This window comes from Dendroctonus ponderosae, unplaced genomic scaffold (genome assembly GCF_020466585.1).
Source record: "Dendroctonus ponderosae isolate FM_Combo_2020 unplaced genomic scaffold, Dpon_F_20191213v2 Dpon_F_20191213_9, whole genome shotgun sequence".
NCBI lineage: Eukaryota > Metazoa > Arthropoda > Insecta > Coleoptera > Curculionidae > Dendroctonus > Dendroctonus ponderosae.
Genome location: NW_026019116.1, coordinates 9,160,287 through 9,174,042, shown reverse-complemented (window position 1 = coordinate 9,174,042; position 13,756 = coordinate 9,160,287). Strand labels below are relative to the sequence as shown.

General features: G+C 41.8%; 1 protein-coding gene across 1 annotated transcript in view; it reads left to right on the top strand.

The window, feature by feature from the left end:
* The window catches only part of LOC109542203 (glutamate receptor ionotropic, NMDA 2B), a gene marked incomplete in the record, with an annotated part of 42,080 nt that overhangs the window by 22,037 nt on the left and 6,287 nt on the right, over positions 1-13,756 (top strand). The window contains 2 exon segments of the mRNA XM_048669975.1: positions 6,112-6,355; positions 12,623-12,835. Coding sequence (XP_048525932.1) covers positions 6,112-6,355; positions 12,623-12,835 — 457 coding nt within the window.

Here is a 13,756-nt window from a genome sequence, read left to right as displayed (position 1 = left end):
GTGTTGACGAAAATACGGCGTCAGTGAAGTTTCACCAGCGCAGTAACTCACCGGTTCACTCACCTACTTGGCAAAACGTTACTCATAAAAAATTTGCAGACCTTTTCTTTGGCAAAACTTTAAATGCTAAGCGCAATTCAAAGTGCGGCGCAGTGAGACTAGAGAGTTGTAACTCTAACCGGGCAACAACACTCAACACAGTGTTACCCATGCCTACTACTTATACATAAAATACGCTAGCGGAAAAACGGGGAGTTTTTCAGGGCAAAACCCACCTGATGAGACCACATGGGCAAGTAGGTACCGGTGTTGTCGCCCAATCAATAAGCTGTAAAAGCTGACGCTTACTAAAACAATAAAGTTCTGGAACAGTTTGCCAATAAATATAGTTTGGGAGTGGATGTTGCCAGGGCTTCAGAGTCATAACTTCCAGCATTCGAAGGCTTTTGATGGCTGAAAGCTGTTGCCGAGGAAGTTTCGCGTCCAGCATTTATGCAAGACTGAATGATTGAGGAAGTTTCCCTGCTGGTGGCAGTAATTGGGGTGCACAATACAACTGGTATTCTAGAAGAAATGGGCGTGTTGCTTTTTACGAAATGCGCGCTGAAAGCTGGACGATTTTCCCCCGGGAAGTTCAGTTCACGGTGACTTTGCACACAGTTTTCCACAAATATTTCCCCAATTCAACAGATGCCGAACTTGGCAAGTTCTTTGCAGTTTTAACGAGCGTCTTGTTCGCCTGATTGCTCACAATTTCGCTTTGGTATCGGCCGCCTTAATTGGGAGTTTGCCTAAGTAAATACTGGTAAAACCCAGCGGTGTTTTGTGCCTTTTACAACCGGTCTGGATGCGGGAAAAGGTGTGGAACGATGCAAATTTCCTCGTTCTGGATACGTTTCAAGTTTGCAATCAATGGAAAGGTGAAGTTTGATCGCACAATGGTCGGTTTCAATAAATTGCCATTAATGAAATTCCGCCGGGCAAAATCTCATCTAGGAGATGCCGCTGGGAAATCCATCAATCAGACGATCGCTGACACCTCGATAGCACCAGCTTTTGCATCGAAATTAATCTCGATATTTTAAAATCAGCAACTTTCTCGTGCGACGTGCCCAACTAATGATTCCCGATTTTACAGATAGTGGAACGAGATGGCCCGACATCGGAATTACACGTTTGCACCATTCCATTACGCGAGTCTGCGTTTGATAGATAAACTTTATTATAGTGGAAAATGTGGAAATGCTGTTTGGGTTGCGCTTGGCATGGCGAGATAAATGGAAAACGCGCAAATGTCTGGATAACAACGACAACTGACGGTGGACATTTTATTTTAAGGGCGAGGAAATCGTTTAATTGTTGCGCTAATTTTCCATTCTGTCTTTCCATCAGAATGTACCAAATAGTACGGTGTTTTTGAAGCCGACTGAGTCATTTTTTGCGACACACCTCGTAGTCAAACTGACGTAGTCCAACTGCGGTCCAGAGAGAGAATAACAGAGCGGTTTCCATGGAAATCAGTGTGTTCTGGTCGCACCCTGCCGTTTTACCAGGGCGGGTTTAATAGAACGGGAATTTGAATTGAAACGTTTTGCATTTGATGCGATTCAAGTAGTGGAAAATGCGATGTTTTTACTTTTAGTCCCTCGTGGAAAATAATTTTTCTAATAGTACTGAGACGGCTGAAAATTGTTGCATGTGTAAAGGACGTACTTAGTGAGAAAGTCTGCAAAACCGCAGCCATTTCCATTTCCCAGTGATTTTAAAAAAATTCCCAAACTTTATTTAAAAATTTCGTTTTAAATAGTGCGCGTTTGTCTTAAAAAAGTCGTAGACTGCTGTAGGAAGAGGGATGCAGTTTAATATTTGTGTAGACGACGAGTGCTTAGTGAGAACGTGGGCAAAATTGCAGCAATTTTCAGTTTCCAAGTAATTTTTGAAAATTTCTCAAACTTTCATGGAAAAATTGCGTTTCCAATAGTGCAAAAATCATAAATTGCAGACTGCGGCAGTTTGAGGCCCTAACGGGGTAAACGCATCCCTAGTGAAAATGTGTACAAAACCACAATCATTTTCCATTTCCTGATGATTTGGGAAAATTTCTCAAACCTCCATTTGAAACTTGCGTATCAAACAGAGCGCGTTTGTCTAAAAAAATTCAAAACTTGCAAACTACATATTGAGTTGAAATTTGGCATTTGCCTAGCCCAATCTTCAGTGAGAAACCGAACAAGAGCGCATTAATTTCCAACATCCCGGTGATTTTTGAAAGAACTTGCATGTGATCGTGGTTGCTGCGCCGAACAAACCGCCTCTGAGGATGCCAGCTACTGGCGCCGGCAAAACACCCGGCTGCATTTTCTTCTGCTTCGATCTGGATTAGCATACGAAAAGGCAAAATCACAAACAACCCAAACTAACTTAGCGCGAATATTGCGTGAGATTTAATCAAAGTTACAGCACCAATTAGCATATTTACTCGTCCTAAGGCCCGACCACACGTTCAATTCCACAATGGGGAAAGTCGATCGGTTTAAATTGTTCAGAGATTCCATCATTGGCTGGTTAGAGTGCGAAATTTGCATTTTAAGAGTGGATTAGAGCCAAATGTCCAATTGGTCCCGGCGTTAATGCTAATAATTTCCTGGAGCTGATAGAGAAGCGTGTGATCCATTCAGAGATCAAGAGCAAAAAAAATTCACCCAGATTCGTCTGGGTGAATTGAGAAGAACGAAGCCAGCTGAGACACGGTGAAGGCCGTTTGGAGTCAAAGGAACGATTCCTTTGTGTGCTGCTCTATAATGAAAAGGAGCCTCTCGGAATAATAATTATGAAACATTGGCCGGATTATAGAGGGATTTAATGGTGAGATGGAGATGATGGCCGTGCCAAGGGGCTCATTAGAGACTGCGGTTATTAAGGGTTTTTGTTGCACGCTTTGACGATTTAATTAACAGTCCCGAATTGCCCAGTTTTCCGTCACTCTACAACGTAATTCGATTATGGTCGGGCCGAAAAATGCATTTTTTTGCTTTTACAGCCGTTAAATGGCCCGGATAATTGGCGTTTACACTTTGCAAGTTGGACGGGTGAATTTGACTAATTCTTTTTTAGTATCGACAAGGGATTAAGGAAGGTTTTCACTAGGGGCAAAAACTCTCGCTAAAACCGGCCAGAAAACGGTAATTTTTCCTCGAAGCCTTAAAGTCTTCAACTATTTAACGCACAAATATAAATAAGCGAGGCTCTGCCCAGATAGTGAAACAAAGGAAGCGACGTGATAAATGGCGCAAAGAACAGAATGCGAAACCGTAGATAAAGAGAAGAACGCAAAAAAAACGGTCTTGCATAGCTGGGCATTATTTATGGGTAAGAATGCCATTTTTTTTCGGTAAAAAGACGCTCAAACTTCCCCAGCTAAGTTCGAGATTAATCTTACTAAACTCGTGCAGTGGCTGGTCGCGGCTAATCCGGGACCGGCGAAATTATCAGGGGCGATAAGAAAATGGGGACTTTTCCGCAGGAAAAGAATCTCCGGCCGACGTTTCGCAAGCCCGAGTGGCTGGCATTTGCAGGCGCGTTAAAGCCGCATGTGGCTGATCAGTTTCAAAAGTGTTCCTGGTGGGAAAAGTGAGAATCTCACCCCTTTCAAGCGAACGTTCAATTGAACCGACCCTGGTACATCGACAGTGTGCGACAAAAACACTCTCGTTTCCAGGGCAACCGCTCTGTGACTCTCTGTCTCACCCGCATCAGGAACACGTCAGTTTGGCTACGAGGTTGATTCGAAACAGGATCCAAACGCCGGAAAACTTCGTCAAGGTTATGCTGGGGTCGCGTTGATCTAGGGCGTGCTGCATGTGAGTTTTTCCTTTCGCGTAGTTGAGCACAAAGGAAAAGACAATTTAATTGACCTGAAGGCGACTTTATGATCTTTGCCAGTGCACATCTCTTCTGTGGGACGCATTGTGCCCAAAGCCCGTTTAATGCTCTTGCTTTTGCGATGGAAACTTGCCATGTTGAGGCAAGTTTATTTCGTTTTGTTGGCGCACCATAAGTCAAAGTTTTCGCCTCCAAGTCTCGGTAACGGGGTAATTCCATTACGCCTTGATTCGGCATATTCGCTTTGCCAAAGCCGAGACAAACCGAACCGGTAAAGTTCGCCCATTAGTTCTTCGACTTTTAATGGGGTTTGCTGAAATTTTCGAGTGGATTTAATGGTAGTTTATGCATATTCGGTCCATTCTCCTCCAGTTGCTCGCTTAGACGGCCCTCTGATGTTTTATTTCGGGCCAAGTTTGGCCTGGTACGTGCGCTATTTCCTTCGGGGGCTTCGCCAGCCATTCCTCCCGTATCTCCTGCTTTCTAGCAAAAAGGCGATTGAGGCGCGTGAGGCTCGGCAGAATTTCCTGCACGACCGGCTTAAACGCGTAACAATGTCGACGAATAGTTTCACTATTGCAGCGAATTGCTTGGGCAAAGCGTCGCTTTCTTTAGCTGGTTGAGTATTTTCGAGCAAGAAACGAGGAAAATCGCCTCAAGTTGTGCGGCTGCGCTCTGGATTGACTCATTGGATTGCAGTTTTTTTCGGGTTAAATTCAGCATTGAAAATCTTTCAGTTTCTTCGTGTTTTTCCTGAGTCATCTAAAGCGTTTAGTCGCTTGGAACGTCGCGTTACCATTACATTTTTGGGAAGTTCCTTGATTGTTCTATTTTACGGCTGCTGGGGCAATATTTTAGTTTTAGATGGAAAAAGCAGTTTTTTAGCAGAGGTTTTCAAAAAAATGCCCAACGAAAACTGCAATGTTGGTAGTTTTCAGAGGAACGTCTTGTCTTCGCAATAGACTAAGCGGCAGAGAAAAAATCCGTTTGGTTCCAGAGCAGCGATTTTTTAAAAATTTCCAAACTTTGTAGGGCCGTGTTCCGAAAAATTGTCAGTGCGCCACTGGCTGTGCGTTTAAACTGCCATTGGGGTCACTTTTAGAGGAAAGTCTTGTCTTTGCAATGGACTAAGCGGAAGATAAAAACGACGGGATTTTCCAAAAAAATCCATAGGTTTTCTTCGGAAAATTGTCAGTGCGCCTCTGGTTTCGTGTTGAAACTGCCATTCTGGCCGATTTTACAGGAACATTTTGTCTTCTGAATGCGCCAAGAAGAAGTAAAAAATTCCCTTTGGTTCCATAGCAGCGGTTTTCAGACAAATGTTCGGTTTTTATGGGGAGGGGCTTTGAAAATTCCTTAGGGCAGCACTGTTTGCATGTTGTCACTGCAACTTTGACTGTCTTTAGAGGAAATTCTTGTCCTGTGATGCTGCAAGCAAAATCCCTTCTGGTTTCATCGCCGATATTGTGAGAATCGACCAGTTTTTGTGGGCAGGCGCTTTGAAATCTCCTCAGTACGCCACTGGTGGTGTGTTGAAAATGCAGTTTTGGCTGGTTTTTTGAAAAATCGCATTTCATTCTCAATACAGCAAGTGGACAAAGACAAATTTTCGTTCGAGTTCCAGGACAGCAGTTAACAAAAACGTAGGGAAAAATCTTTGAAAATTCCTCAGTGCGCCACTGGTGGTGTGTTGAAAATGCAGTTTGGCTGGTTTTTTGAAAAATCGCATTTCATTCTCAATACACCAAGTGGACAAAGACAAATTTTCGTTCGCATTCCAGGACAGCAATTAACAAAAACGTGGGAAAAACTCTTTGAAAATTCCTCGGTACACCACTGGTGGTGTGTTGAAAATGCAGTTTAGGCTGGTTTTTTGAAAATCGCATTTCATTCTCAATACACCAAGTGGACAAAGACAAATTTCCGTTCAAGTTCCAGGGCAGCAGTTAACAAAAACGTAGGGAAAAAATCTTTGAAAATTCCTCAGTGCGCCACTGGTGGTGTGTTGAAAATGCAGTTTTGGCTGGTTTTTTGAAAATCGCATTTCATTCTCAATACACCAAGTGGACAAAGACAAATTTTCGTTCAAGTTCCAGGACAGCAGTTAACAAAAACGTAGGAAAAAAATCTTTGAAAATTCCTCAATACGCTCCAGATTAACCACTTAAATTTGCGTTGGTGCAGCTGCAGAAGAACGAAAAAAAATGACATTGAGGTGCTTGTTTCCAGAGTGGATATGGCGCAAGCGCACCGCAACGGCAGCTACTACCAATGCTGTTCCGGTTTCTGTGTGGATTTGCTTCAGAAGTTCTCCGAAGAGTTGGGCTTCACCTACGAACTGGTGCGAGTGGAGGATGGCAAGTGGGGCACCAATCAGAACGGGAGATGGAACGGGCTGATTGCGGACCTGGTGAACCGCAAGACCGACATGGTGTTGACGTCGCTTACCATCAACGCGGAACGGGAAGCAGTGGTAAGTTGAATTGATCGCACTCGAAGAAGAATGGCAGCTATTTTGCGCGACGACTCCCGCAAAACGGGAACGTACGGTGAAACTTTGCTTCGGGCGAGTTTGAGCAGAACTTATGTCCACATCCATATATATTATGCTCGGGTAAATGGAATTAGTGTTGACCTCGAAGTTTCTCCATGCCCGGTAAGAGTCGGGCGGCGTTTTCTTCGAGTCGAGGAGAGTCGCGAGTTACGAGGCGCCCTCAATCTCGACCCCTTAGGGCTGGTTTACAGCTGGCAGTTTTATGACGGTCGGCCTGTTCTGGCCGATGATTCGATTGCACCCTCTGGACGTCTGAAAGAGGCGTTTCGTGCCTTCGGCACTTTGCCTACAATGTTTGGACCCACGGGATTGCAAGTCGTAATCCTGCGAAGGTAAGAAGCCAATTTTCTCTTTTGTTTTCAAATATCTCTAAATTTCCCACTTTGATGAGGATCCATGCAGGCTCTCAGAGCGGAAAAGGTCTTCGACTGGACAGTTTTTTAATCCTGGAATTAAAGTTTTCGGCGCTATAAAGCAGATTGTCCGGATATCGAGTTGAACTCTGACGCATCGATCGCGATCCGCATTTTCTCGCAGAAGTTGAAGAATCCTCGAGTGGGGCGGCGCCCTTAAGGGCGCTCCAAAGTGTTAAAAATTCATAACCCCATTGGACCCCCGAATCCACTTTCGAAGGGCGGCACTTTTTCGGATTCATCCCGTTCCTGTAGTTCGGGCTTGCCTAAGCGATATTGGGGCGAAAACGGGAACAAAAATGCTACAAAAACAGTTGAAAATTGCTCATTGTTTGCAAATGGCTATTTTGATTTTTGGGTGTTTGGTCTTGGCGAATTTGCCTCTAGAGGTCAAAATAGGGAGGTTTAAGGCTGACGGCTGATTTAAATCCGCTCTTAGACTTTCCAGTTGTCATTGCGAGACAGAGCCTTAAATTGGGCACTTTCTCATATAAAACCTCGTTCTAGAAAGTTTTCTAGTTTTTAAGCAAATCGCGGAAATTCAAGATTAATGAGAATTTTTAAAACCGCTCTTAGTCTTTCAGTCACATTTAGAGAACCGGTTGAGTTGCAAAGCTCTAGCTTTCATTTCGGTATAAAGCCTTAAATTGCGCACTTTCTCACATAAAACATCGTTTTAGAAAGTTTTCTAGTATTTACACAAATCGCGGAAATTCAAGATTGAAGAGAATTTTTAAAACCGCTTTTAGTCTTTCGCTCACATTTAGAGAACCGGTTTAGTTGCAAAGCTCTAGCTTTCATTTCGGGATAAAGCCCTAAATTGCGCACTTTCTCATATAAAACCACGTTCTAGAAAGTTTACTAGTTTTTACGCAAATCGCGGAAATTCAAGATTAATGTGAATTTTTAAAACCGCTCTTAGTTTTTCGCTCAAACTTAGAGAACCGGTTGAGCTGCAAAGCTCTAGCTTTCATTGTGAGATAGAGCCTTAAATTGCGCACTTTCTCATATAAAACCTCGTTCTAGAAAGTTTTCTAGTTTTTAAGCAAATCGCGGAAATTCAAGATTAATGAGAATTTTTAAAACCGCTCTTAGTCTTTCGCTCACATTTAGAGAACCGGTTGAGTTGCAAAGCTCTAGCTTTCATTGCGGGATAAAGCCTTAAATTGCGCACTTTCTCATATAAAACCTTGTTCTAGAAAGTTTACTAGTTTTTAAGCAAATTGCGGAAATTCAAGATTAATGAGAATTTTTGAAACCGCTATTACTCTTTCGCTCAAATTTAGAGAACTGGTTGAGCTGTAAAGCTGTTGCTTTCATTGCGGGATAGAGTCTTAAATGGCGCATTTTCTCATGTAAAACCCCGTTCTAGAAAGTTTTCTATTTTTTACGCAAATCGCGGAAATTCAAGATTAATGAGAATTTTTAAAACCGCTCTTAGTCTTTCGCTCACATTTAGAGAACCGGTTGAGTTGCAAAGCTCTAGCTTTCATTGCGGGATAGAGCCTTAAATTGCGCACTTTCTCATATAAAACCTCGTTCTAGAAAGTTTTCTAGTTTTTACGCAAATTGCGGAAATTCAAGTTTAATGAGAGTTTTTAAAACCGCTCTTAGTATTTCGCTCAAATTTAGAGAACCGGTTGAGCTGCAAAGCTCTTGCTTTCATTGCGGGATAGAGCCTTAAATGGCGCATTTTCTTATGTAAAACCCCGTTCTAGAAAGTTTTTTAGTTTTAACGCAAATCGCGGAAATTCAAGATTAATGGGAATTTTTAAAACCGCTCTTAGTCTTTTGTTCAAATTTAGAGAACTGGTTGACCTGCAAGGCTCTATGTTTCATTACAGGATAGTGCCTTAAATTGCGCACTTTCTCATATAAAACCTCGTTTTAGAAAGTTTTCTAGTTTTTACGGAAATCGCGGAAATTCAAGATTAATGAGAATTTTTTAAACCGCTCTTAGTCTTTCGCTCAAATTTAGAGAACCGGTTGAGTTGCAAAGCTCTAGCTGATTAGTGTTTACAACTGATTAGTGTTTTACATAGAACAAGGCTTATGACAAGTATGTTTTACATAAAACAAGGCTTAAAGGTGTTTTATGACAGCTTACAGCTGTAGATCGGAACGATCATAAAACTGTGAATTTGTTCTCGAGAAAACCTTTCAGATTCTCCGACCACTAAACAAGGTTTTGTCTGATCCCCAATGACGTGCCGGTAATAAATTAAATTCGCAATTCCCCTTTTCTGAGCTCCACACTGTGTAAACGTCGGCTTTATAAGTAGCTAATTGATTTATCCTCTATAGACTGGGCGGAGAAGGAAACAAAAATTTACACAAATTGCATTAAATTTGGCCACGCTTTCAAGGCCAGCTACATTACAAGTTGAAACTGGTTTGCTTGCCGATTCTGTTTCAATTAGGACTAATTAACGTCAGCAGCGGCTGCCTGAAAATTCTCAACCTGGCAGAATTTCGCGAAAAGAAACGTGTTTCCTGAATTCCAAGATTCGCATTATTGGGGCCCATTTTCGGGCTGGTTGAGCTCAAACTAAAGCGAAAAACGAGCGCGAGGATCACGGAGCGAAAGCCGTCCAATGGGACGGCGGAAGTGACGGCCATTTATTCAGCATTGCTCTCTTCTAACCCCTAAAAGTGCGCGATTATTAGCTGGCGAACAGCAGCCGGTTCCAACGGAGAAAATAATAATGGAACTGCCACACGTTGAAAAATGATCTCTGTCAATTTGACAGAATATTAGCGACAGCTAGCAGACATTGACATTGGGTTGGGTTAGGATCCGTTAAATGCAGGAATGCACGTTTTCAAAATGTCAATATTGTCAACGAGAAATTGGTCTTTTTTATTGACATTATAACCCCAAATTGATAAACCTTAGCTATCTGCTGACATGGCAGAAAATGAATACAATCGTGTAGTTTAGGCTGATAAATCTCTATCGCGCTTTGTTCTGTATTTATTAAGTTGGCTGAAACGAGCCGGCATTTTTCATTCGTTCCAGCGATGAAGAAACGTTCCGCTGCCGCCCCTAAAGCCTCAAATTGCGTTTATTATGGTGTTTCGGGCGGCCAATTTTTTTTGGGTGTGCAACCGTGTGCTGTGTAAATTCATTTGTGAAGAAACGCGCCGATCCAAAGATGGATCCACGAGGCGTAAATCGGCAGCAGAGGAATTTCCGAATAAATAAGCCGAGCAGTTTTTCTTTGGAGCTTATTCGGGGACAAATAGACGAAGGCGTGGAAACTCGCCAGTTTTCCTCTGGCATCGGCGCCTTTAAGCGCAGCGCCAATTTCCTTTAAAACACCTTCGTGAAAATGAGACGTCCTTTTTTTTGCTAGCACGCATTCCGGACAAATGGATTACTCTAATGGAGCGGTCGCGATGAGTGATGGGTTCTGGATTAATTATGCGTCTTTTCAGATAGGCTTGGATGCAAAATTTCCTTTTTTTCTGGTTGTTTTTACCGGTTCTCAATAGTAAAATCATTGTTGTTCTGGGTACATAAAGTCGTTTGCGTTTGTCTTGTAGATCACCTTAGGACTGTTGATTTGATGCGGGAAAGTGCGCTTTTTATTGCGCAAAATTTCGATTGATCAATACTTTTAGGACAAAATGACATCCGATGCACTTTAATGTATTTGTTGTGCTGCCTTTTCCGAGCACGAAAAAGACTGAAAAGTTCGCTGAAATCATCAATATTCTTGATTTTTGCCGACTTGGATAACGTTGCACTGCACCCTCGACATAAAAAAAATCAAAACTTTGCATTTAAAGAAAGTAGGTACTTGAAACTTTTACAGTCTATAGAATACATTTCAGTCTCAACATTTTACAAATTCCGCGTAAATCGTCCTAATGATTGCTTTTAGCGGACTTGTAGACCGTTGACCTAAAAATAAGGGCGACCATACGACTGCATCCTCGGCATAAAAAATTCAAAACTTTGTACCTTATGGAAGTAACTATTTAAAACTTTTACAGTCTATAGAAGACAATTGAATCTCAATATCCCGAAATTTTGGCTTAAATCGCCCGAATCGTTGATTTTTGTCGACTTGGAGAAAGTTGGCTTCAAAATAAGCGCGACCAGACCACTGCACCCTCTGCTTCAAAAAATCATAACTTTGTATTTAACGGAATTAGCTACCGATAACTTTTGCAGTGTATAGAAGACAGCTGCGTCTCAATATCCTGAAAGTTTTGCTTAAATCGCCCTAATCGTTGATTTTTGTCGACTTGGAGAAAGTTAGCTTCAAAATAAGCGCAACCAGACCACTGCACCATCTGCTTCAAAAAATCATAACTTTTCATTTAAAGGAATTAGCTACTTAAACCTAACACAGTGTATAGAAGACAGTTGCGTCTCAATATCCTGAAAATTTTGCTTAAATCGCCCTAATTATTGAATTTTGTCGACTTGGGGAAAGTTGGCTTCAAAACAAGTGCGACCAGACCACTGCACGATCTGCTTCAAAAAATCATAACTTTGCATTTAAAAGAATTCGTTACTTAAAACTATCGCAGTGTATAGAAGACAGTTGCGTTTCAATATCCTGAAAATTTTGCTTAAATCGCCCTAATTATTGAATTTTGTCGACTTGGGGAAAGTTGGCTTCAAAACAAGTGCGACCAGACCACTGCACGCTCTGCTTCAAAAAATCATAACTTTGCATTTAAAGGAATTAGCTACTTAAAACTAACACAGTGTATAGAAGAAAGTTGCGTCTCAAGATCCTGAAAATTTCGCTTATATCGCCTTATTCGTTGATTTTTTTCGACTTGGAGAAAGTTGGCTTCCAAATAGGCGCGATCACACCACTGCACCCTCTGTTTAAAAAAATCATAATTTTGCATTTAAACGAACTAGCTACCGAAAACTTTTGCAGTGTATAGAAGACAGTTGCGTCTCAATATCCCGAAACTTTCCCTTAAATCGCCCGTATCACTGATTTTTGTCGACTTGCAGAACATCAGTCAGAAATGACTATTACATGGTAACTGAAATAAAAACGCACGTGTTGCTCTCCTTGAAAAATACATAACTTCCAGTGGAACGCAAGTAACTACTTGAAATTGCAATGGATAGAAAACAGTTGAGTTTCAAAATCCTGAAAATTTCACTTAGATCGCCCCAGTGCCTGATTTTTGCCGACTTGCTAAAAGTTCCGTCCGCTTGTTTGTTATTTTGCTACCAGTTACAGAAATGCAGTCAAAAATTTGATTTTTGTCCTCGGCCCTCAAAAACGAACATTTTGCTTTTTGCCCGCATATTCGGGGCTTGCAGTTTGACACCGTTTTTCTTGTTGGCAAACGCCACGATTGAACTTCGTACAAATATGTCCTTATTTACACGGTGTGCCCAACTAATCCAAACAGCGCTTAAGCGAACGATATTTGCTGCGGGAAATTGAGTTTTATTTTAACTGCAGCCGAAAATCCAGCCAGGACTTTACAAGTCAAACAACCTGGAAATGCATTCGGACGTGGCAAATTTCCGGACTTCTTTGTTGATTTTCGCCTGAATAATCACACGACGTGGATTTTGCACTGAACTAACAGCAGCTGAGCGCTGCCGATTTTCCACTCGACCAAAAGTTGCTGACACTTTTTTGGCCGCCAGAATCACAAAAAGCAATCGGATTTATTCAGCGGAATGTTTGCTATCCAATTTCAGCGCGCGTAAACGCCACGTGCACCGACTAAATGTGCGTGATCGAAGCGATTTGGAGAAACTACAGTTTTCGTTGTTTTCCAGGTCGATTTCAGTGTGCCATTTATGGAGACCGGAATAGCCATTGTGGTGGCGAAACGCACCGGAATCATATCGCCTACCGCTTTTCTGGAACCGTTCGATGCCGCCTCCTGGATGCTGGTGGGTTTGGTGGCGATCCATGCGGCCACTTTCACCATCTTCCTCTTCGAGTGGTTGTCGCCCAGCGGCTTCAACATGAAGCTGGCCTTTAACAATGTAAGTAGCAGTCGGTTTCAATCAATCGAATAAAGTCTCTTTATCCGCTCGTGCGAACTGAGCAGCCATCCAGAATCCACTGAATCAGCTACTGTTTGCTTGGCCAGAGAAAGCGCAATTTCGAGCTTGCATTCGGGTCGATACGTTTAAATTATTAATTTCGCCATCGTTTAAAGCACAAACATTATAGCTGATTGAACACACATTTCCATTAGGATCAGTTCGGCAAATGCAGTGGAACAATGCACAGAAGGAATGGAATGTCTATAGAATAGAATAGAAGGGAATCGAATGTGTTTTAGCATGGAAATATGCAGCTTATAGATCGTTATTGTGGCCTTATTTGGACGCAAATTTCCATCGGCTAAACCGGTTTTGATAAATTAACGCTAATTTGACGGCGAAGTTAATTTAATTAAATTGGCGGCCCATAATCTCCTCGGAGCTTATAAGTGTCGGGCCATTTTTTTATCTGCTCTTGGAGCCATTCAATAGTAGTTTTCGATACAAGGGCGAAAAACAAATTTTCGCCCTCGTATCGAACACTATTTTTTATTCGAATGAAAGATTACACGAATAATAAAATGCATCGATTTCATATTTAAAATTTTGTGGCAATGTCATTTTTTGAAATGTCATGTTTTGAAGTTTGTAATTAAGTTTAAGTACTTTTTCAACTTGAAACACCTGTGGTCTTGGGATGGTGTATGCATGTTGCATACTCTGCATGACATTTGCGCTTCTTAAAAAGATCGTGTTTTACGTGTGACAACATCGCAAAAGTAGATAAGTAGGCCATTAAAACGATTATGAGACTGAACTTGTAACAAAGGTATAATTTACAAATTGTAAGTAAACTTGAAAATAGGATCAATAGTTGTTGATAAACCTACGTAATTCCTTAAAAAAGCATTTCGGTTA